The following is a 23,451-nucleotide window of genomic DNA, read 5'->3' as shown; positions in this document are numbered from 1 at the left end:
TTTGGCCTATGATTTTAGACTGGGTTATTTTTTAGTGTGTTTCTAGGTGGTTGACTTTTCCTTTTTGTCTCTATGGTCGGCCAACCACTGTCACACTCTTTGTGATTTTAATTCGTTTTGTCTGGTCTCTGTCTGAGTCTTTCTTGTCCTGTGTCGTCTGTTGTCTTCTCCATTGTTCGTTTTTATTCTGTGTGGGTATTCGAAGTTTTGGAAAAAGGGACCGATGACCATAGCAGTCTGGTCCCTTCAATCCCACAAACCCACCACACAGTCACTTGTGCGTCCAGTGTAGCCAGACAGAAAACATATGAGTGCACAAAGCCTGAAAAGTTGTAATAATGCACAGGTTCGATTCTCTTCTGTGGGCCTGGTGCTGAGTTATGAAATAGAGAACTGTCATGTTTCCTTGGCCGGAAGGGTCCATGTGCCTGTTAGGTTGCACTCACCAAATGCTCACCCACTTGGAAGCGAGTGAGACCGATCTGTGTGAATAGCGAGTGATGAAGAATGACTGCCACTCACTCTGTTCATCATGTGGGTGCAGTGCTCATGTGGCGACCTCTATTTTGTACAGACCTAGCAACCACTCAACACTTCATTTTAAAAGTCAGTGAAGGTTCATCCTCAACAAGTCAGTGAAGGTTCGTCCTCAACAAATATGCTGCTGAGACATTTTACTAGCATGACTCATATCTAAGTGAACACTAACAGCAAACACTGATGATTCTTAGGATCCCAGTATTTGAGATATCTTGTATTCTGCCATAATGTTTCCAGTTGATGCCTTGTTCATCTCCCTAAACAGTTGTCTTCCAAGCTGTTCCAGACAGTGCATTCTCTCCAGAGCACACAACGATTTCTTGATTAATTGACCAGTTATTTTTGCGACTGTATTTGCAAGTATGTGTGGTATGTGCTAGGTTATAAGAAATAGTTCAATAATATAATGTTGTTGTTGTTGTTGTTGTTGTTGTGGTCTTCAGTCCTGAGACTGGTTTGATGCAGCTCTCCATGCTACCCAATCCTGTGCAAGCTTTTTCATCTCCCAGTACTTACTGCAACCTACATCCTTCTGAATCTGCTTAGTTTATTCATCTCTTGGTCTCCCTCTACGATTTTTACCCTCCACACTGCCCTCCAATGCTAAATTTGTGATCCCTTGATGCCTCAGAACATGCCCTACCAACCGGTCCCTTCTTCTTGTCAAGTTGTGCCACAAACTCCTCTTCTCCCCAATTCCATTCAATACCTCCTCATTAGTTATGTGATCTACCCATCTAATCTTCAGCATTCTTCTGTAGCACCACATTTTGAAAGCTTCTATTCTCTTTTTGCCTAAACTATTTATCGTCCATGTTTCACTTCCATACATGGCTACACACCATACAAATACTTTCAGAAACGACTTCCTGACACTTAAATCTATACTCGTTGTTAACAAATTTCTCTTCTTCAGAAATGCTTTTCTTGCCATTGCCAGTCTACATTTTATATCCTCTCTACTTCGACCATCATCAGTTATTTTGCTCCCCAAATATCAAAACTCATTTACTACTTTAAGCATCTCATTTCCTAATCTAATTCCCTCAGCATCACCCGACTCTATTCGACTACATTCCATTATCCTCATTTTGCTTTTGTTGGTGTTCATCTTATATCCTCCTTTCAAGACACTGTCCATTCCGTTCAACTGCTCTTCCAAGTCCTTTGCTGTCTCTGACAGAATTACAATGTTATCGGCGAACCTCAAAGTTTTTATTTCTTCTCCATGGATTTTAATACCTACTCCGAATTTTTCTTTTGTTTCCTTCACTGCTTGCTCAATATACAGATTGAATAACATCGGGGAGAGGCTACATCTCTGTCTCACTCCCTTCGCAACCACTGCTTCCCTTTCATGCCCCTCGACTCTTATAAGTGCCATCTGGTTTCTGTACAAATTGTAAATAGCCTTTTACTCTCTGTATTTGACCCCTGCCACCTTTAGAATTTGAAAGAGAGTATTCCAGCCAACATTGTCAAAAGCTTTCTCTAAGTCTACAAATGCTAGAAATGTAGGTTAGCCTTTCCTTAATCTTTCTTCCGAGATAAGTCGTAGGGTCAGTATTGCCTCACGTGTTCCAATATTTCTACGGAATCCAAACTGATCTTCCCCGAGGTTGGCTTCTACCAGTTTTTCCATTCGTCTGTAAAGAATTCGTGTTAGTATTTTGTAGCTGTGACTTATTAAACTGATAGTTCGGTAATTTTCACATCTGTCAACACCTGTCAACAATATAAACTAGAAACAAAATTCCATGAAATTAACAGCTTTTCTATTTATTCATCTCTGCATTATATTAAGTTCCAGAGGTTTGTATCAATGACAATGATGTTATTATCTTTAAGCCCTGACAAATAACAGTTGTTTAGCCAAACTGCAGACTACATTGTTTTCTAGAATTGGACTGTCATTCATCTTTACGTATGTGCTATGTTGGCAAACAAAATTATGTACACTGTAAATTCTAACAAATTTAACTTACTTCATAAATATGTAAGACACTCAGGTTGTCTGTCTTAAATACAAAGAATCAGAGAAAATCTTGTTTGTCTGTAATGCCCAAAGCATATAAGTCATAGACATGTCAGTGAAGAATGAAGTCTCATGTGTTCATCTAGCTGACTGTCCTTTAGTTGCTTCAGTATGCAACCGTATTGACGTCCCATCCTACTTGTGTCACACTACAAAGTGAGCACTGTATTTCATAATGATTCGTAGATCAGATAGTGTCCATGTCCGTTGCAGCTTTAGTACAGCTATGTAATACACTTATCTCTGTGAAGATTCTACTGTATACCAGTCATTCAGTGAGAAAACACACACACACACACACACACACACACACACACACACACAGAGAGAGAGAGAGAGAGAGAGAGAGAGAGAGAGAGAGAGAGAGAGCGTTCTGAAAAAATGATCTATCAATTACTGAAAGTCAATAAAGAGGATAAATCAGACAAGTGGTTTCAAAATTTTCAAGATTTTTTTTTTCCCTTGATATTTCCTGAAGAGAATTTTGCCTTATTTGCTCTTGTACCTCAGTTAAATATTTTGCTGAAGTTGAACATACAGTACTAAAAATGTTCTAGGAAAAACCACAATGCCACATTAAAGAACAGTATTCATTTGTATAAACCTTGTACTATTGTTTTAAAGGTGACTAACAAGTTGTAGATGTAGCTGATGTGCACAGAGCTCATTGAAAATAGTCATTCACCTGGTGTTGATGAGATCCCTGATCACATGATAAAATTGTCAGCAAACTGTATTCTCACACCCATATTAGACATACACAGTTCTTTAGCATCAGAGGGCATTTTCTCAGATGTTCTAAAAACTGCTAAAGTAAGACCTCTATATAAAAAGGAGACTCACAGGAAATGTCAAATTATAGACCTGTAGCAGTATTATCTGGCTTTTAAAAAATTATTGAAGAAATCTTGCCAGAAATTTTAAACATGGCTGTGTGGCAGCAACCATACAAGAATACGATTTGTGTAATACAGCCAACTGATTTAAACAAGATTTAACTTGACCTGTTTTTGACACCTACTATGGGTGTCTTCATCAGAAAAAACCAAAAAATAGGTACCTAGAGCACAAAACCATTAAAATCTTCATCAGGTTACCTTCCATAGGAAAGTTGGTACACTCAGTGACTGTGATATTATTTATAAATTATAGAGTCATCCTTTTTTTTTTTGTAGGTTTTATTTGGCAAATCCAGATTTCGGCTAGCGCCTAGCCATTATCACTGCGCTATTTTCTAGTCTTGATACATGTCAGTTCCCTGTTGGGGTGTCAGGCACAGTTCGTATAGTATTCTTTGAATATATTATTCTTGAATATCGTATTCAAAGAACTGTGACTGACACCCGAACAACAGGGAACTGACATGTATCGAGACTAGAAAATGGCGAGAGCCAAACACCACCTTGGCTTCAGGCTCAGGTTCGCGTTCACTTTGACCTGAGCTCACTCCCAAAGGAGGTTACCCCAGCTTCGGTATACCGCTCACGGTTTGTCAAACTTCATTCGAAGTTCATTAGTTCGATCTTCATTTATACAGCTGGCTCTAAGACCAATGACAGTGTCGGGTGTTCTTTTATTTTTGGGGCACACAGTTTCAAGTACCGGCTCCATGGCCATTGTTCGGTCTTCACAGCTGAGCTATTTGCCCTCTATCAGGCTGTTCTTTACATCCACCGCCACCGAAATTCTGCTTATGTCATCTGCTCTGATCCCCTGAGCGCCATCCAGAGCCTCAGTGATCCGTATCCGGTTCACCCTTTCATGCACCGGATCCAACGCTCTCTTCAGCAGCTGGCAGATGCCGGTTCTCCGATTACCTTTATGTGGGTTCCTGGCCATGTCGGTAACCCTTGGAACGAAGCTGCAGATGCTGCGACCAAGGCTGTGGTCCTCCAGCCTCAGACAGCTTCTTGTTGTGTGCCTTCATCTGATTTTAGCAGGGTCATTTGTCAGCGCATTTTATCACTGTGGCATGCCGATTGGTCTACACTTACTGAAAACAAGCTTCGGGCCTCGAAACTTCTACCCACGGCTTGGACGACCTCTTCACGCCCTTCTCGGCGGGAGGAGGTCTTTTTGGCCTGGTTACGGATTGGACACTGCCGGTTCAGCCACCGCCATCTGCTGACGACTGCACCGGCGCCATTCTGTCCATGTGGGCAATTGCTGACGGTACGCCATATTTTAACGTCCTGTCCGAATTTTAATACACTGTGCATTGATCTTGGACTGCCATGTACTCAGGATGAAATTTTAGCAGATGACCCAGGAGCAGCTGCTCGCATTCTTCATTTTATCCACTTGAGAAACCTGTCTAAGGACATTTGATTCTGCTGTTTTCTTTTAATCCCTTGCCTGTTAATGTGCCTTTTATAGTGTTGTCCTTTTTAGTTGCTGTTTTAACATTATGCCTCGCAGTGTATTCATAATTTAGTCTGGGCATGAATGACCCCTGTAATTGCGCGCCCTAAAAAAAAAAAAAAAAATAAAGAGAGAGAGAGAGAGAGAGAGAGAAAAACTAGAAAATAGTGCATTGATAATGGCTAGGCAGTAACTGAAATCTGGATTTGCCAAATAGAACCTACAAAAAAAGGACGACTGATTGCTGCACTCTATATAAATAGAGGAAAAAGCCAAGAATAGTTAGTTATTATTATGCTGAACAAACTTATGAGTTTAGTATACTCACATGTAGTGACAGTTGCAAACAGATTTATGAGCAAAATGCTCTCATCATGTAAACTGATGTCTTAAAATCATATTTAAAACTATATAGGAACTACAGGTATTGGTTTTAAATATGGTTTTAAGAAGTTATTTTATAAGATAAGGGTAAGGGTATTCTGCTTGTAAATTTGTTTTAACTGTCACTGCATGTGAGTATAGTCACATCATAAATTTGTTCAGCATAATAACCATGTAGTCTTGGTTTTTCCTCTATCTTAATAGTGTTTTAATCTTTTGTAGCCAGTAGTTTTTGTTTTTTTCCAAAGAAGACACCCACAGTTGGTGTCAAAATCAGGTCATGTTGAATTTTGTTGCAACCGGTTGGCAGCATTATACAAATCAAACTCTTTCCAGCTCTGCTAGTAATATGTTTCAGTCAGAATACTATATTATCTGTATGCCAATACAGTTTCAGAGCACAGTATTCCACTGAGAGCACTACTTTTAATTTTGTCAACCATACCTTAAATGCAATTGACAAACACTTCAAAATCTCAGGTATTTTCTTAGACTTGACAAATGCTCTTGATGTTATAGATCATTCACTTCTCCTAAACAAACTTGACTGTTACGGTGTGCCACTGGAGTGGCTGAACTCTTACTTTAGTAATTGATATTAGATTACACAGAACAAACACAAGCACAGTAACATGACACAGAACTATCTTTCAGAGCCATCCTTACTGTCACACAGGGTACCCCAAGGCTTTATCTTAGGACCATTTCTTTTTCTAGTGTACGTTAATGACCTGCCTTTATGTGTAAAGAATGCAGAAGCAATACTATTTGCAGATGATACCACTCTACTTATTGAAGCAAAAAATAGAGAAGATCTTACCACTTCAGCAGGTGTCATCACAGATGAAATTTCCCAGTGGCTCTATAGAAAAAGGCCCATCATAAACCCACAAAAACTGTTAGTTACACTGTCAGCCCCAGCAAAATAAAAATGCAGAAAAGCAACTAATTCATATTAACAACCTGTAAATTCAAAATATCACTGAGACAAAGTTTCTAGGGCTTTGCCTGCAAGAAAATCTAAAACGAAACTCTCACATATATTCCTTCAACTTACAGCTGTCTAAGTTGTATGTAATCAGAGTGCTATCCAGCATGCAACTCATGAAACTGTAAAAACTGTGTATTTTTCTCAGAGACACTCACTGTTAAGGTATGGCATTATATTTTGGTGGAATCCTCCTCATGACTTAACAACATTCAGGAAGCAAAAGAAAATAATCAGAATAATAAAAAAATCTGACAATGGAAGTTCATGTAAGTCTATTTTTAGATATTTAAATATTCTTCCTCTTCCCTCCATTTAAATTTTAGAAATTGTACTGTTTGTAAGGAAAAGTGTGGTGAAGAAGGAGAATGTCTTGATCCCAAATACTGCAGTGCATGAGTACCATACTAGGTTAAAGAAAAATAATTATATAAAGTGTTGCAGCATAACTCTGTGTCAAAAGGGTGCTTGCCATTCAGTTATTACATTCTACAGTAAGTTGCCAGAAATTATAAAGAGCACCAATGAAGTAAATGCACTGTCAATCTTTTGTATTAAGAAAAAATTTTAACAGTATGTCTGGTTATATGGGTAGCAATCAAGAATAACTGTGTAATATTGATGCACTCTAAAACATTGTACAACATCTGTCATACATTGTATGTATAACAGATTTTACAGAATGAATAAATAAATACATGCTAAAGAACAGTGTTCATTTGCAAATATCTCATAACATTGTTTTCCAGGTGATTGGAAACTTGTAAATGTAACTGATGTGCTGGCGGCTATATGTGAAAGTTGTCAAAGACTGGAAAGTCTGTCATTGTCAGGCTGGACAAGACTGAGTCCTGCAAATCTAGCATATGTTGCAACTAATTTACCTAATTTGTCAAGAGTTGATCTTTCAAGGACAGTCGTACGTAATCCTTTACAATCTTATTTTAAAATTTACTTTGTAAATATTCTGTTGTGCTGTCATTAAAAAACTGTTATGGCTTGTGTTTTTTTTATTTTATTTTATTTTATTTTTACATTATCATTGTATGCAGATTTTTACAATATTCGACGTTATACAGATTTTACAATATTCTATGTTTTCATTAGTGAATTCAAGAAAAAGCACTTATGAGAAACATGGCATGCTTTATCCATACATAATACCTTGCAAATGATAAATGCAGATCAATGAGGAGATTCCAGTTTCCTAGATTTCTGAAAGGTGTTCGACAATGTATCTCATCTGTATTACTAAGCCACTATCCTGAAATGCAGTGCCAGTTGCAAGTTAATTGTCTAATGGCTTCCAGGGACACAAAAATTTTATTTTCAATATTTCATGTAATTATTGACCAAATTTAAAAATTTTAAATGTTGTCATGATGTACTCATTAAGAGGTATAATGTTAAAAGTTTAACACAGTAAAACAAGTTTTACAGTTAGAAACTGCATGTTTTTCTTGAGGCAGCATAACTGATGGCACATAACTGTCTGGACTATATTCATCCAGTAATTGAAAATGAGAGCATTTAGTGACTTCCAACAAACTTCACAACAAAATTTCAAACATTTACTAAATTTTTACTTGCTGACATGCGCCACAAAATTACTACAAGAAAATAGTTTATCACTTACTACATGTTAACTTTTCATGCAGACTTCAGCATCGCGCATGTCATTTTATTACTTCTTTACTACCAGTTCTACTTGCAACAAAGTTTGCAGGCAGTATCTGCATGTACCACTGAATTTATCTGAAAGATAATATCATTGAACAACACATAGTTCAGGAGATATGACAACATAAACATTTATTTCCTTAAAGAACTAGCTTTTGCTTAAAATGGCATGCAATAAAACTTCAACCTCAGCCATGATGTTTTCATTTATTACGTCTTTACTACTAACTCTATATTTGCAACACTCTTCACAGACAGGATCTACATATATCACTGAATGTACCAGAAAAATTATATTGTGCAACACACAATTCAGGAGTGCAAATTACCCAGACTGTATTTATACAGTGTTCTATAGTGAGAGCAGTTAATGATTTTCAACAAACTTTAAGCATAATTACAAATATTTTCTAAACTTTTTCACTTACATGCTAAAAGTCAGATGTTTAACACAGTAATTCATTTGTAAAGTAACCAGTTGCTAGAAGCTGTTTTATCCATGAGAGTTCGATTCTTTAATGAATGTATTGATAACCAAGATATGATCATACAGAGTGTTCTCAAATACATGCTTGATGAATTTGTCACAAATAAAACCCAGTGAGTTATAGTGAATGGAAAATGATCAATAGGAATGTAAGTGGCATCATTTGTGCCCAAAGGAAGCATGATAAGACCTCTAATGTTCTCAAAATACATACATGGTGTATCATATAAGGTCAGTAGTATTCTAAAATTATTCACTGATGGTGCTGTTGTGTAGAGATTTATATTGTTGTTAGGTAATCATTGAACTGAAAGACTTGAACAAAATTTCCACATATGTATTGAATGGTAGCTTTCTTTAAATGGGAATGCATTCTAGATAATGCCTGTAACAAAAAGACAGAACCTGATTGTATCTGATAATAAGATTAATGTTGAATATCTGGAGCATGTCACATCATTTAAAAAATATTTAAGGCTAATGCTAAGAAGTGGTATGAGATGGAATGAGCATGTAAGATTATTAGTTGCCAAGGCAGATGCAGAAATTAGATGTTGAAAGGATTCTAGGAAACAAAAATGCATCTGCAAAAAAAATTGCTTAGAAAATATTAGTGCGACCTATTAAAACAGTATTGCTCCAGCTTTTGGAGTTCTTATCAAGTAGACGTGGCACCGAATGCATTCAGTTGTGATGCTATAGGCCATAAAAAAGTTTAATAAAGGTTTTTGGAGAAATTTAATGGAAATCTTTGGAAGAAAAGTGATGCTGTTATTGCAAAACTCTGTTGGGTTTAGAGAAATGATATTTGAAGAAGGCAGTGTGATAATTCTGCTACCACCATTGTATATCTCGTGTAGCAGAAACCTGAGTTGGGAATAACCATCTGCAGTATATTAGGGAACTGCCTCCAACTTCAGAAGACAGTTAATGACATGTCTGCTAAAGCAACAATAAGGATGCCCCTGTACACACTTGTAACCCTTGTATAAATCCTTCTTTCCAATCAGATCTTCTTCGTTTTCCAGTATTCTTAGCTTGCGCAGTTTCCTTAAATTTCCCAGAACACAGTATATTAGAAAACATCTATTTTGTACACTTATAAATTCTTTTTATATCTGCCACTGTCATTATTGTTAATACGAGGGTAATCCCAAAAATAAGGTCTCTTATTTTTTTATAAGTACCTAGACCTGTTTATTTCTACAATGGTTTACATCAGTTTACAGCTTGAACATTTAGCCATTTTTTGACATAATCACCATTTCTGTTGATGCATTTTTGTAGACACTGTGGCAGTTTTTGTATGCCCATGTCATACCAGCTTGCCGCCATGCTGTTCAGAAAGTTATGAACCTCTTCTTTCACCTCGTCATCAGAGCAGAATTGCTTTCCAGCCAAATGTTCTTTTAACTTAGGGAACACATGACAGTCACTGGGTGCCTAGTCAGGACTATAGGGTGGGTGAGTGATTATGTTCCACTGAAACTGTTGCAGGAGAGCAGCGGTTTGCCGAGCGATGTGTGGGTGAGCGTTGTCGTGGAGAATGTGTAAGCCCTTGCTCAGCATTCCTCTTCTCCGGTTCTGAATCACCTGTTTGAATTTTTTCAGAGTCTCACAGTACCTGTCAGCATTAATGGTGGTCCCAGTGGCCATAAAGTCAACCAACAATAACCCTTTCCAATCCCAAAAAATGGTTGTTATGACTTTACTGGCAGACTGTGTTTGTTTGAATTTTTGCAGCTTTGGCGAAGAAGGATGCTGCCACTGGCACGCTTGTTGCTTGGTCTCGATCTTCACGCATGCTTTGCTCAACCTTCAACACTGTCTCCTCAGAAATTGACAGTCTCCCGCTCCTTTGTTCGTTGTGAATTTCGGTCCGACCAGCTACCAGCTGCAAACTCTCTACACCACTTACGAACATTTTTGACATCCATACACGACTAACCATACACTTCCATCAATTGGTGATGGATTTAAATCGGCACAGTGCCCTTTGCATTCAAAAACCGAATAACTGAGTGCAATTAGCACTTTGCGGTAACATCCAATGGGAGCTCCATTCTCAACAGCTGCCAAGCCAAGACTGAGCACCTCAGCACGGCATGCGCATGTTTACACACAGTACATGAAGCACTCTTCATAACAGTGTGACCAACTGCCACACAGAGTTCTGTACTTATAAAATGATAGACCTTACTTTTGGGATTACCCCTGTATTTTCATCATCATTATTATTATTATTATTATTATTTTATTATTATTATTATTATTATTATTATTATTATTATTACCATCATCATCACTATTAATGGTTGATTGGTTGATCTGGGGGAGAGGACCAAATAGTGAGGTCATCAGTCCCGTCGAATTAGGGAAGGATGGTGAAGGAAGTCGGTCATGCCCTTTCAAAGGAACTACCCAGCATTTGCCTGATGCATTTTAGGGAAATGACAGAAAATTTAAATCAGAATGGCTAGATGCGGGTTTGAACCATTGTCCTGCCAAATACGAGTCCAATGTGCTAACCACTGTCTATAAACGGCAGCAGCAGTAGTACAAGTACTGCCAGCATTAACTTTATTAGTTTATGGTCAGTATTACTTGTTCACATTGTCACTATATACACTCAAATCATTATAATACTATTTGTTATATTAAAATTATTATGTCTTAGGTAACTATGATGTAGAAAAGAAGGTACTGTTTATGTGAAATCCTAGTCCATTGTAAGAGAGAACCTGATAGCTGTAATCAGTTCAGGTTAAATAAATAAGTAAATAAATCTCTATTTAACTCTGTGATCAGTCTCTCTCCCTCCCCCCTCTCTCCCCTTCCCTCTCTCCCCCCTCTCTCCCCTTCCCTCCCTCCCTCCCCCTCTCTCCCCTTCCCTCCCTCCCCCCTCTCTCCCCTTCCCTCTCTCCCCCCTTTCTCCCCTTCCCTCCCTCCCTCCCTCCCCCCCTCTCCCCTTCCCTCTCTCCCCCCTCTCTCCCCTTCCCTCCCTCCCGCCCTCCCATCCTCGCCCTTCCCACCCTCTTCTGCCTCCTTCACCATTTTACACACACACACACACACACACACTCTCTCTCTCTCTCTCTCTCTCTCTCTCTCTCTCTCTCTCTCTCTCTCTCTCTCTCTTTATAATATTACATAATGCATAAATTCTTGTATGGAGTAGGATAGCTGCCAAGAATATATGATTTCAGTTTGTGTTTGTAGATAATAAAATTACCTTGTAGGTCCTTCACATTAGTGGGTTAAGTGGTCACAGATTTTCATGGCTGATTGGCTCCTTCCTTTCTGTGCCACACTAAGGCTGAGTGATGTACAGTGTAATGCATCGATACATTAATGAATGCTACACATAAGGACTGAATTAAGTCATAATTGTTTATATTGTTAATAGTAAGACCTCTAATGCATCTCAACTGCTTTAAGATTATTCTCAAAATATGAACAGCCACTGAATTACTACAAACCAAAGGAAGTCATTATTTGATAGCTTATTAGGAATAACACATATTTTAAATGGTACCTGATAAATTCAAACTTCTGTTTTTCCATAACCTAACTTTCTCACTTTCAATGATTTGTGTTTTGTGAGGCACCACAAATGTCACTGTTTACCTGCAAAATTATGTTACTTTTCCTGATTTATACAAACTGTTTAACTTTCTACCTATTTTTTCTATTGGCTTGCTGTTGTAGTTGACTACGTTTATGAATGAGAACTCTAATTTGTATGTGGGTACACACCTTGCAGAATCTTTGTGCCTTCTTTCTTTTTGCTATTGTGTCTTTGTCAGACCAGTTGTCTACTGAATGTATTCCGTACTTTCTCACATTTACTTTTGGCAATCGAGATTCAGCCAAGTAAACTGAGCATGGTAGAAGAGTGTTTAGCTCATTGGGCTCATTTTCAGGAGGAGCAGGATTCAAATCCCCTTTCCATACTAGTTTAGGTTTTCTGTGTTTCCCAAATCAGTAGTGGGAAATGCCAGGAGAGTTCATTTCAGAAGGATAAGACTGATTTTCTTCCTCATCTTTCCCCGATCCAAGCTTATGCCCATCTCTAATGATTTCATCATCAATGGGACATTAAACCCTAATCTTCCTTCCTACCTTTCCACCAAGTAGCACTTTAGTCTTTCCATTTCAACATGCGTGCTACCACCTGCATACATGGGACATGGTCTACATTTAGATTTTTACTTTTTTTCTTGACTGCAGTTTTCACTTCGTTCCTTTCTAATCTTTCAGAACACAGAATGTTGTAGAGAACTGTTGCTATTTATTTTTATCCATCTCATGTGATACACTCCAAAACATATACATAATGAAGAATTAACAACCAGTTACTGCCAGATTCTTCTACAACAGCCACTTGAACATTTCTTCAGCTGTACCTGCCAAAATGAAATGGATTTTATTTTCCTGGAGAGTTTCTCACATTACAGAATTATTCTTTGCACAGGCTTCTTTATCTGATATACCATAAAAGCTGTCTAATGTAAGTTTCAGGTGTACTTGTGTCCATCTAAGGAAACTGGAGTGCAAATCCCCAAGATCTGTACTGACAACTGAGCAAAAAATGTTTCTGCTCAGATTTGTGTCAGAATTTAGGTACAATATTAAATAATATATTAGTGGCACATGATGATTTCCTACTATTTGCAACTGAGTATAGCAGGTGTTTTTAGCTGATTTCTGGTCAGTTTGCACTGATATTTAACAGTTGGTATACGGTGCTACCGAGACCGATGACCTCGATGTTTGGTCTCTTCCCCCAAACAACCCAACCCCAATCCAACGGTGCTACCATTTGTAATGTTACCGTCTGTGGTGTTGCACAATTTACACTATTTTTATTCCATGAACATGAAAGAGAGACATTGATGAGCACTATGTTCTCTCTTGCTTCTAGAAAAGGGTAGACAATAATCATATTATTCAGCTAATAACAGGAATTAAGGAATCTTGTCATGAAGCTCAACTACATTCACTACAAGTTTCAGAGATTTGTCACCACTGACATGAGGCAAGGTATTGGTCCATTTCATATTGTTCCAGTAATCATTATGGATCTTCATTTCAGCTTGTGAGGCTGGTTTGTCAGAGAAGCGTATCATATGATATATGGACAGAGATGAATAGTGTTTTTGCAATTCTCAGAATATTCTTAAGTTAACTATGAATTGTATGTGTGTCAGTCAGCTCCATGAGAACATTTTGGAGCTACTTTTCATTTCCATCATTATGTTGTTGTTGTGGTCTTCAGTCCTGAGACTGGTTTTATGCAGCTCTCCATGCTACTCTATCCTGTGCAAGCTTCTTCGTCTCCCAGTACATACTGCAACCTAGATCCTTCTGAATCTGCTTAGTTTATTCATCTCTTGGTCTCCCTCTACGATTTTTACCCTCCACACTGCCCTCCAATGCTAAATTTGTGATCCCTTGATGCCTCAGAACATGCCCTACCAACCGGTCCCTTCTTCTTGTCAAGTTGTGCCACAAACTCCTCTTCTCCCCAATTCCATTCAATACCTCCTCATTAGTTATGTGATCTACCCATCTAATCTTCAGCATTCTTCTGTAGCACCACATTTTGAAAGCTTCTATTCTCTTTTTGCCTAAACTATTTATCGTCCATGTTTCACTTCCATACATGGCTACACTCCATACAAATACTTTCAGAAACGACTTCCTGACACTTAAATCTATACTCGTTGTTAACAAATTTCTCTTCTTCAGAAATGCTTTTCTTGCCATTGCCAGTCTACATTTTATATCCTCTCTACTTCGACCATCATCAGTTATTTTGCTCCCCAAATAGCAAAACTCATTTACTACTTTAAGCATCTCATTTCCTAATCTAATTCCCTCAGCATCACCCGACTCTATTCGACTACATTCCATTATCCTCATTTTGCTTTTGTTGGTGTTCATCTTATATCCTCCTTTCAAGACACTGTCCATTCCGTTCAACTGCTCTTCCAAGTCCTTTGCTGTCTCTGACAGAATTACAATGTTATCGGCGAACCTCAAAGTTTTTATTTCTTCTCCATGGATTTTAATACCTACTCCGAATTTTTCTTTTGTTTCCTTCACTGCTTGCTCAATATACAGATTGAATAACATCGGGGAGAGGCTACATCTCTGTCTCACTCCCTTCGCAACCACTGCTTCCCTTTCATGCCCCTCGACTCTTATAAGTGCCATCTGGTTTCTGTACAAATTGTAAATAGCCTTTTACTCTCTGTATTTCACCCCTGCCACCTTTAGAATTTGAAAGAGAGTATTCCAGCCAACATTGTCAAAAGCTTTCTCTAAGTCTACAAATGCTAGAAATGTAGGTTAGCCTTTCCTTAATCTTTCTTCCGAGATAAGTCGTAGGGTCAGTATTGCCTCACGTGTTCCAATATTTCTACGGAATCCAAACTGATCTTCCCCGAGGTTGGATTCTACTAGTTTTTCCATTCGTCTGTAAAGAATTCGCATTAGTATTTTTCAGCCGTGACTTATTAAACTGTCAACACCTACTTTGTTTGGGATTGTAATTATTATATTCTTCTTGAAGTCTGAGGGTATTTCGCCTGTCTCATACATCTTGCTCACCAGATGGTAGAGTTTTGTCAGGACTGGCTCTCCCAAGGCTGTCAGTAGTTCTAATGGAATGTTATCTACTCCCGGGGCCTTGTTTTGACTCAGGTCTTTCAGTGCTCTGTCAAACTCTTCATGCAGTATCATATCTCCCATTTCATCTTCATCTACATCCTCTTCCATTTCCATAATATTGTCCTCAAATACATCACCCTTGTATAGACCCTCTATATACTCCTTCCACCTTTCTGCTTTCCCTTCTTTGCTTAAAACTGGGTTTCCATCTGAGCTCTTGATATTCATCCATCAGTAACAAATGTTTTTATGTTTAAATACGGTGGCATTTGGGAGTCAGTTGGTCTTCCATTTGGTCTGCCCTGCACAGTTGTCTACACCACATGACATAAGCACACATTACCAACAGTACTATGTTTTAGGATTTATTCAGTACTGTTGCCTCCTGTGGAACAACATTGTTATGCTATTGAGACAAATACTATCAGTTATGAACATAAAGAGTCATGCATTTTGAATTTATTTTTCCAGAGTTCATAGATCTAGTTAGAATAATTCCAAACACAATTTTAATATTTCAGTGAATACTTCTTTAATTTGCATGTACTGAGTAGTTACTCTTTCTCTCATTCATCATTTGATTTTTTTGTTTTTCTATGAATTCCCTATTAATTATATGTGTTGTTAATTACATAACAAATGTCATTGGTGTAACTGTGTATTATTATTATTATTATTATTATTACTATTACTATGATTATTATTTTATTTTCAGAGTGATGGTAAAGTTGTCCCAGCACAGTCATATACATCTGTTCTTCAAATTATGACTCATCGACTGACACATTTGGTGTTATCAAACAACACAATGTGTGGCCTTTCACAGATCATTATTGCTTTGTCTGTAAGTAAGGAAATGAATTCTTTTATCTGTTGCATAATAGAAACTGGTAATATAAAGTACTTAATTATTATTCCATAGAATCTCTCTGTCTGGTACATGATCATGGAATATATCATCACATACACAGAATTTCAACTGTGTACACAGTGAAGTATAAAATGCGACAATGAAAATAAAAGTGACAATAATGGTAGTGATTAGTCAGCATAAGATTGTACTATGTTCTGAAAAAGCTGAATAATGCTCGAGGAATGGGAAATGCGTTGGTAGTATTCAGTCAGTAGCAAACGACTCAGCATTTTACAACACTAATACAAATTCCTGGATGGAGCAATACGTAAAATAAGGAAAAGGCAACCACTCACCTTTAGAGACTGAAGCGTGGAGCAATTAGACACGTAACAGGTAACTCTAACGAGGGCCGTAGAAGGTGTCTGTGTAGTTATGTTTGTGAACATGTGTAATTTTGTGACAAAAAGAGTGAGAGCTTGAAAGCTAGTGTGAATGCTGTTTCCTGTTACGTGTCTCTGTGTTACAGTCATCAGTCTGCTGTATGTGAGTGATTGCCTGTGTCTCTGTGTTCCAGTCATCAGTCTGCTGTGTGAGTGGTTGCCTTTCTCTTATTTTAAGTATTAACCCAGCATTTTCCTTGACTGATTTGGAAAAAAATCTGAGAAATCTCAAACCACTGTAGCTAGACCAGTTAAATATGACTGAATTCGTGTTTACGTGAACATTTTTTTCCTTGTCTACATAAAAATTTTCTCCATATAGTACTGCATCATGCCATAAAATGATTATTGGTGAATAAAAATGAAATTCTGACCAAGGTTACAGTGGCCTTCTTCTGGGTCTTTTTCTTGACCAATAGACACATAAGAAGGTCACTGTAACAATGACCAAAACATCAGTTTTATCCAGTGATTGTTATTTTACAATATGGCGTGGCACCGTACCCAGAAAACTCAGGCCACAGAAGCCTAGGCAATTATATCGCTTTTTTCTCTACTTCCAAGTAATTTCAGTGACTTGCCATTGCCATAACACAATTAATTTGCGGAAACTGCTCCTGCAAGAAATGGAGAAGTTTGCCTGGAGAAAGTCCAGCAATTTGTGTTTGAACACCTGCACTTTACCTTTTGAAAATGTATGCTGCACAGCAGTGCACACAGTAACACTGTAAGAGTCTTCGGTATGTTTAGCAGAGGCCTATGGGAAGTTGGTGAAATAACCCCACCAATGGCTGTGCTGGCTTTTGGGATAGAAACTGATTTTCTGCAAACATTAACCCAAGGATTGACTATTGCCAATGTTGACTGTGTTGCCCATGTTGACTATGTATAACATCCAAATCATAAAGGTAGCAGCAGTCAGCATATACAGGAAGTTGTGGCTATGTACCTTCAAAAACTTTCCATATACTCTCAGTACCAGAAATATGGTGTGTTCTGCTTCACTAACCATGTTTCCATAGTGGGCATCAGAAGGACAAACCCATCACATTTTACTGCAGTTGAGTGTCAGTCCTTTAGCTGTAAAGCACTCTTAAGCTCCCTAGAAAAATATAATAGTTACATAATGTTCGGATAGAATATCTGTTTTACTTACTTATGTGGGCTAGGTCTATAGAAAAATATTAAAGTGATTCTGAATTTTTGTTAATCAATTTGAATTTGTTAACTGACGCTCACTATTTTCAAGATATTATATGAGCACAAAGGAAAAAGTCTGGCACTGACAAGACACTAATATAAATGAAATTGAGTTTCTGGTATGTTGATACACGTTTTATAGAGTAATCCAGTGGCCAGTGGTGTTATGTACTTTTCATTTAAATGGATACTAAGCAGTCATCAAGTTCTTTTCATTTTTGGCAGTTTATTGGTAATGGAAATTCTTACAGACTTGGTGAACTTTTATGAGTAGGGGTCAATCCAAATGAAGTGGTCCAATAAAAATTAAGTTGGTTGCTTGGCCATTTTTAAATATTTTAATTTTTTTATATGTGATTACCCTATAATTGAGAAGTTCAAAACAGTTTTTTAAAAAATGTGACCTATCACCTTTACTGAATGGCGGCTATTTTCATTTGTAAGCATGTGACGATGTTTCAGTTTAGAAACATTAGCCAAAATATGAATATCCCTGCACTGGGTTAAGTTACAACATTACAGTTGACATGATTGTTTTTAGAAAAGTGTCCTCTACAACATTGTCTATTACACAAAATACCCTAAATTCAAAAATAACCAGTCAAAATGATCTCCAAAGTTTGGTATCCAAATTTTCAAATATCCACTTTTTAGGCCCAAAAATAACAGACAAGGAGTGATTTATGAGAGTCTATTTTTTTCCTATAGTTAGAGATCATACACTACTAGCCTCATCTAGAGCAAAAACACTTACAAATGTTTCCTTAATTTTTTATAAATTTTTGAAATTTGAAATTTTTCATGTTTTGTAAAGTTTGGGGTTAGTTATCTCAGGTGGGACTGAATATAAAAATATGATTTTTGCACAGTTTGTACACCTATATGATAGCAATGTACTGTAAAAACTTCAACATTGATATCTGACTGTGAACAAAGATATGAATTTTTGAAAATGAGGAGATAATTCACATTACTCTACAACTAATCTTATGGCTTTTGCCTATTCATGTGTGATATTGGCGGAATATAATCAATTATTATTGAAGTAAGGTACTGAATTATATACAAAAAGTGGAAACATCACTGAAATTAACATTTATATTATTTTGACATAAAATAACTATTTTCAATGAACATCCTTCATGATGCGACTGTTCCTAAACCTGGTGGTGAATGTTAAGAACACTTGTTTCTTCAAACAGCTTCTGTAATATAGAATAAGACCTCCCAGTTTCTGTGGTAAGTTCAAGCACTGAAAGTTTCCTTAAAACATTTTTCATTGGTATTCAAACTTTGTCACTAGTAGATTTATTGGGCCAGCAGGATGGTAAAAATGCACAAAAACATCATTGTTTTCCAAATTTATTCTTTCAACCTCTGCAGGCTACCACTGTCCATCATACACACATGCCACTATGTCATTCAATGTTAGAGACAGAAATGTAATTTTACTGACACAATGATCCTCATAAATTTCGGTTTCTGATGTTACATAGCATCGAACTAGGTTTTTTGCAGTGCCAAGGAATGTGGAAATGCTTTGTTGCTTTTATTGCAATACACTTTTCAAATCTGCTTTGAAGTGTGGTTTTCATATGCAGAACCACTTCTTCTTCATGTTTTGTTGTACCTCCTACTCCATCACATGCATTTTTACCGTGGCAAGATGCAAAAAAGTGCCATTCAGCCTCCAACCAAAAGTCTACTTTGTGGTTGCACAGATTTGAAAAATTCTTTTTGTTCTTATACTGACTACTCCTTCATCTGAAAAGTATATTAGCTTCTCAACCTTGGGAAAATTTTCTTTTATGTAATTTATTATGTACTTTTGAAACACATGTACAGCCAAAGTGTTGTGCTCCAAGTAGTCACTTAGAATGCAAATTGAAGAACTGCAAACTTCATCTTTCTCATTTTTAAAGTAGCGAATAAATGGATGCACTGTTGCCTGGTCATTGACCCAGTGGTACCCTTGTATTTCATCCTGAATCACAAATGTAAAATTTTCTGCAAAATCAGCTAGCACTATGCATTCAGTTTGATGAAGTTGTGCTTTTTTGTCCTTTAAAAACTTACTTTGTGTTTTAGAAACATAGTGGTGACTTTTGAGTTTTTGTAAGTTATCAATTAAAGATTCCAAATACTCTTCCTGAGATTTAACCACTGTTATCATTTCTGTCCTGTCAGTTGTGACCCTCTGTTTGAAGGTAATTCTGTCTGGCATTTCCTCATCATATTTGTGAAACAATTTAATAACGCTTTCCTTACCAGGGCATTTATTACACAAACTCATCATGCAGTCATAACTGTTAAATCTAGTAACTCTTTGTAGTTAAGGTCACTGAGTTTTGCACCCGCCATCATCATTTTGACATTTTGATGATATAAACAAACAGATTCGGAGTGTGTCCCTGAGGATCCAGCCAAAATACATCACTTATGGAAGAAGTCACAAAATTTTGACCTTCCAATTTTGCATTCAGGATAAGAATTTTTGACAGCTACATTAAGTTCATTTAAATTTGACAGCACTAGTCATTTCTGCTTTGTTACTTTAACTCCATTTATAACAACTCTTTTTGCTATCTTTGCAACCTGGGCACATTCTGCTGTTTTCATCATCTTCAAAAAACTGCTGGATCTTTTTAATTGTTTCTTCACTTATACCTACTCCTTTCTTCTTTCTTAAAACTGGAAGAATGCCTTGCTCTTTCACTAATTTTTGGGTTAGTTTAACCAAACGATGAGAAACGTTGAATTCATGAACTATTTTTTCTCTTGGCCATGAGTCAGGGAGCATACTTAAAATTTTAACTTTTCCCTCTGTAGATGTCACTGAACATTTAATTTTTAATTTCTCTATTAAGCCAAAATATTCAGTGTCAAATGATGCTATTGGTAGGTTTTCTTCTTCTTTATAAATAATCTTGGTATCTGTATTATTAAAGCATTATTCCAAGTCTTTTCTAATTTTGTCTGAAATTTGTTGTACCTTTTCTTTTTGTGCTACTTAATTTTATTATTTTTGAAGCGGAGATATGTCTGACTTAGAACAAGCAAAATCCAATATGCTAACAGCTTCCTCATTAGGAATATAAATGTCATTAAGAAGTTTACGTGATTCTGCTTCTGGATTCACAACAAATAATTTTGAGTAACAGTTTGGGCAGAGGGAATTTCCAGGAATCACATTACGTTTCACTTGGGAAGCTGTTTCATTCTCACATAACAAGGACAAATGTTCAAGTTTTATTTCCCTCAAACCTTTAGTAATAGGCTTTTTATGAGCTTTAAGTGGATCACAGCTCTTTCTTCCAAAAATATGGTTGTACTTCAGAATATATTTCTTCTCATGATACTCACACACTGATGTTACAGAGGAACTTACTTTAAATGTAAACAAATTTTGTCCAACTTCATCAAAGTCATTCACAATTTTTAAGTTTTTGAAACTGAACTATAAACTGTTTTGTGACACACTTCACTTGCTATCTGTGCAACAGAGCACTATTCATCCATGTTATTGAATTCCAGTTAATCTTGCTAAATTAATTACAAATTACACACCGGACAAAGCACATAGCACATTCTACACTCTCGATGAAGTATGTACATCCACTCTAACAGAGGTTTTACAACAGACTGACTACAACAATGCCACACCCAGCAATAATGTACTTCTTTGTTGACGATAAACCTAAACATAAATGGGCATTTTTATTACCAGAGAACGAAAGCGAAAGCTCCTGTTGTTTAATATTGCATTATTAAAAATAAATAAACTAAATGAATATGGGGTGATAGTGTTAACTAAATGTATGCCACAATTAAATTTTATTACAATGAAACAATAAACAATTTAAGTTGGCAACAGCCATAAGATCAGTTTGTTGAGTAATGTGAATTATTTCCTCATTTTCAAAAATTCTTATCTTTGTTCACAGTCAGATATCAATGTTGAAATTTACAGTAAAAATCATATAGGTGTACAAACAGTGCAAGAATCATATTTTTATATTCAGTCCCATTTGAGATAACTAACCCCAAACATTACAAAAAATGAAAATTTTCAAATTTCAAAAATTCATAAAATATTACAGAAACATTTGTATGTGTTCTTGCTCTATATAAGGCTAGTAGTGTATGATATCTAACTATAGGAAGAAATAGACTCTCATAAATCACTCCTTGTTTGTTATTTTTGGGCCTAAAATTGGATTTTTGAATATTTGGATACCAAACTTTGGAAATCATTTTGACTCGTTATTTTTGAATTTAGGATATTTTGTGTAATAGACAATGTTGTAGAGGACACTTTTCTAAAAATAATCATGTCAATTTCAATGTTGTAACTTAACCCAGTGCAGAGATATTCAAATTTTCGCTAATATCTCCAGACTGAAAAATCGTGCGCCTACAAATAAAAGTGGCTGCCATCCAGTAAAGGTGCAAGATAAATTATTTTAAAAACCTATTTTAACTCTCAAATATAGGGCAATCACATATAAAAAAATTAAAATATGTAAAAATGGTCAAGCAACCATCACTGGACCACTTCATATAGATTGACCCATCTGCATCTTTATTTCAAATAAATAAGTAAGATTAAAGTTTTATCATCCTGTTGATGATGAAGATGTTAGAGATGGAGTGTGAACTTGGATTGGAGAAATATGGGGATGAAAATTGGCCATTTCCTTTCCCAAGAAATGATCCCAGCATTTCCCAATCACTATGCCTTTCCTTCGGTGTCTGATTTCAAGCATGCCATGCCATATTTATTTGTAAGATGATCCGTTAAGTGGATGGCACGAAACTACAATCACTCATTAAGAAATTTAGGAAATGTTTGCTTTGGTCTTGAAGAAATGGTACTTAAAGATGTTTGGAATGAGGGCGGTGGATAAATAGTGCATCGGAGCTTTTTATGTGAAAACTCACGAAGCACCGTGTCGGGTGTGACTTGATGATTAAATAGGTAGGTGGTACAGTACAAATCCCAGGTCCATAGTTAGTTCTCATTCAGTGCCAGAATTTGTTCTGTCATCTTTCACCTAGGGCACTGGCAATGGTTTGTGTGTATGTGTAAAATGATTAGCTGCATCATGCTTTGGAACCCACATTAAACTGAAGGTCCTCCTGTAGTTGGTTGTGCGTGGCATGTGTTTGTGAATCAAGTAAACTTTGTTCTGTGTCTGTCATGTCTATTGAGGTGAAGATTGCAGACCAGCCAAGCATTAACTAAGAAGAGAAGGAGACTGCTACTCTCAGACTGACCAGTATGCCAGATGTATGGTTATTAATCTGCTAAGTGGATTTGATCTGTGCCTGATGAACTTCCCTGTCTTGTAAACTATGAGGGTGTGTGGAAAAATAATGAATTGTAACTTTTTATGCGAAAACTCTCAACGCTTTTTAAATAAAACAAATGTTATTAACATTGTGAGACTTGAGTTTCTCCCCACATGTACAATGTTCAAATATCTTGCAGAAATGCAGCCAGGTAATATCACCGACAATCGCTGATATTTTGACACGAGCACACCCTGCCATTTTCAAGTCAAAACTGCACCAAGTAAGTGCTGTGCAAGAGAATTTAAAACCTTAATTTTCAGAAAATCTCCAAAAAGATAAAACACACACACACAGAATAAACTTAGCACCATCACACACCAAAGATAACCGACATCAGAAGTTATTGATAGTGAAATTAATCATCGATATGTGAGTGGCATAAACTCTGTCCTTCTGTTTTTTTTATTTGTTTATCATCAGGAAAGAGGGAAGGAGAGGGAAAGACGAAAG

General features: G+C 36.8%; 1 protein-coding gene across 3 annotated transcripts in view; it reads left to right on the top strand.

Annotated features, from left to right (window-relative positions):
- Positions 1 to 23,451, top strand: part of LOC126185136 (F-box/LRR-repeat protein 6) — a 235,207-nt gene that overhangs the window by 74,702 nt on the left and 137,054 nt on the right. For all 3 annotated transcript variants that reach the window (XM_049927972.1, XM_049927970.1, XM_049927971.1), the window contains 2 exons: positions 7,058 to 7,227; positions 15,866 to 15,994. In XM_049927972.1, coding sequence (XP_049783929.1) covers positions 7,058 to 7,227; positions 15,866 to 15,994 — 299 coding nt within the window. The remainder of the gene's footprint in view (positions 1 to 7,057; positions 7,228 to 15,865; positions 15,995 to 23,451) is intronic.

This window comes from Schistocerca cancellata, chromosome 4 (assembly GCF_023864275.1).
Source record: "Schistocerca cancellata isolate TAMUIC-IGC-003103 chromosome 4, iqSchCanc2.1, whole genome shotgun sequence".
Lineage (NCBI taxonomy): Eukaryota > Metazoa > Arthropoda > Insecta > Orthoptera > Acrididae > Schistocerca > Schistocerca cancellata.
The sequence above is the reverse complement of the archived record's forward strand: the minus strand, read 5'-3'. Positions and strand labels throughout refer to the sequence as shown.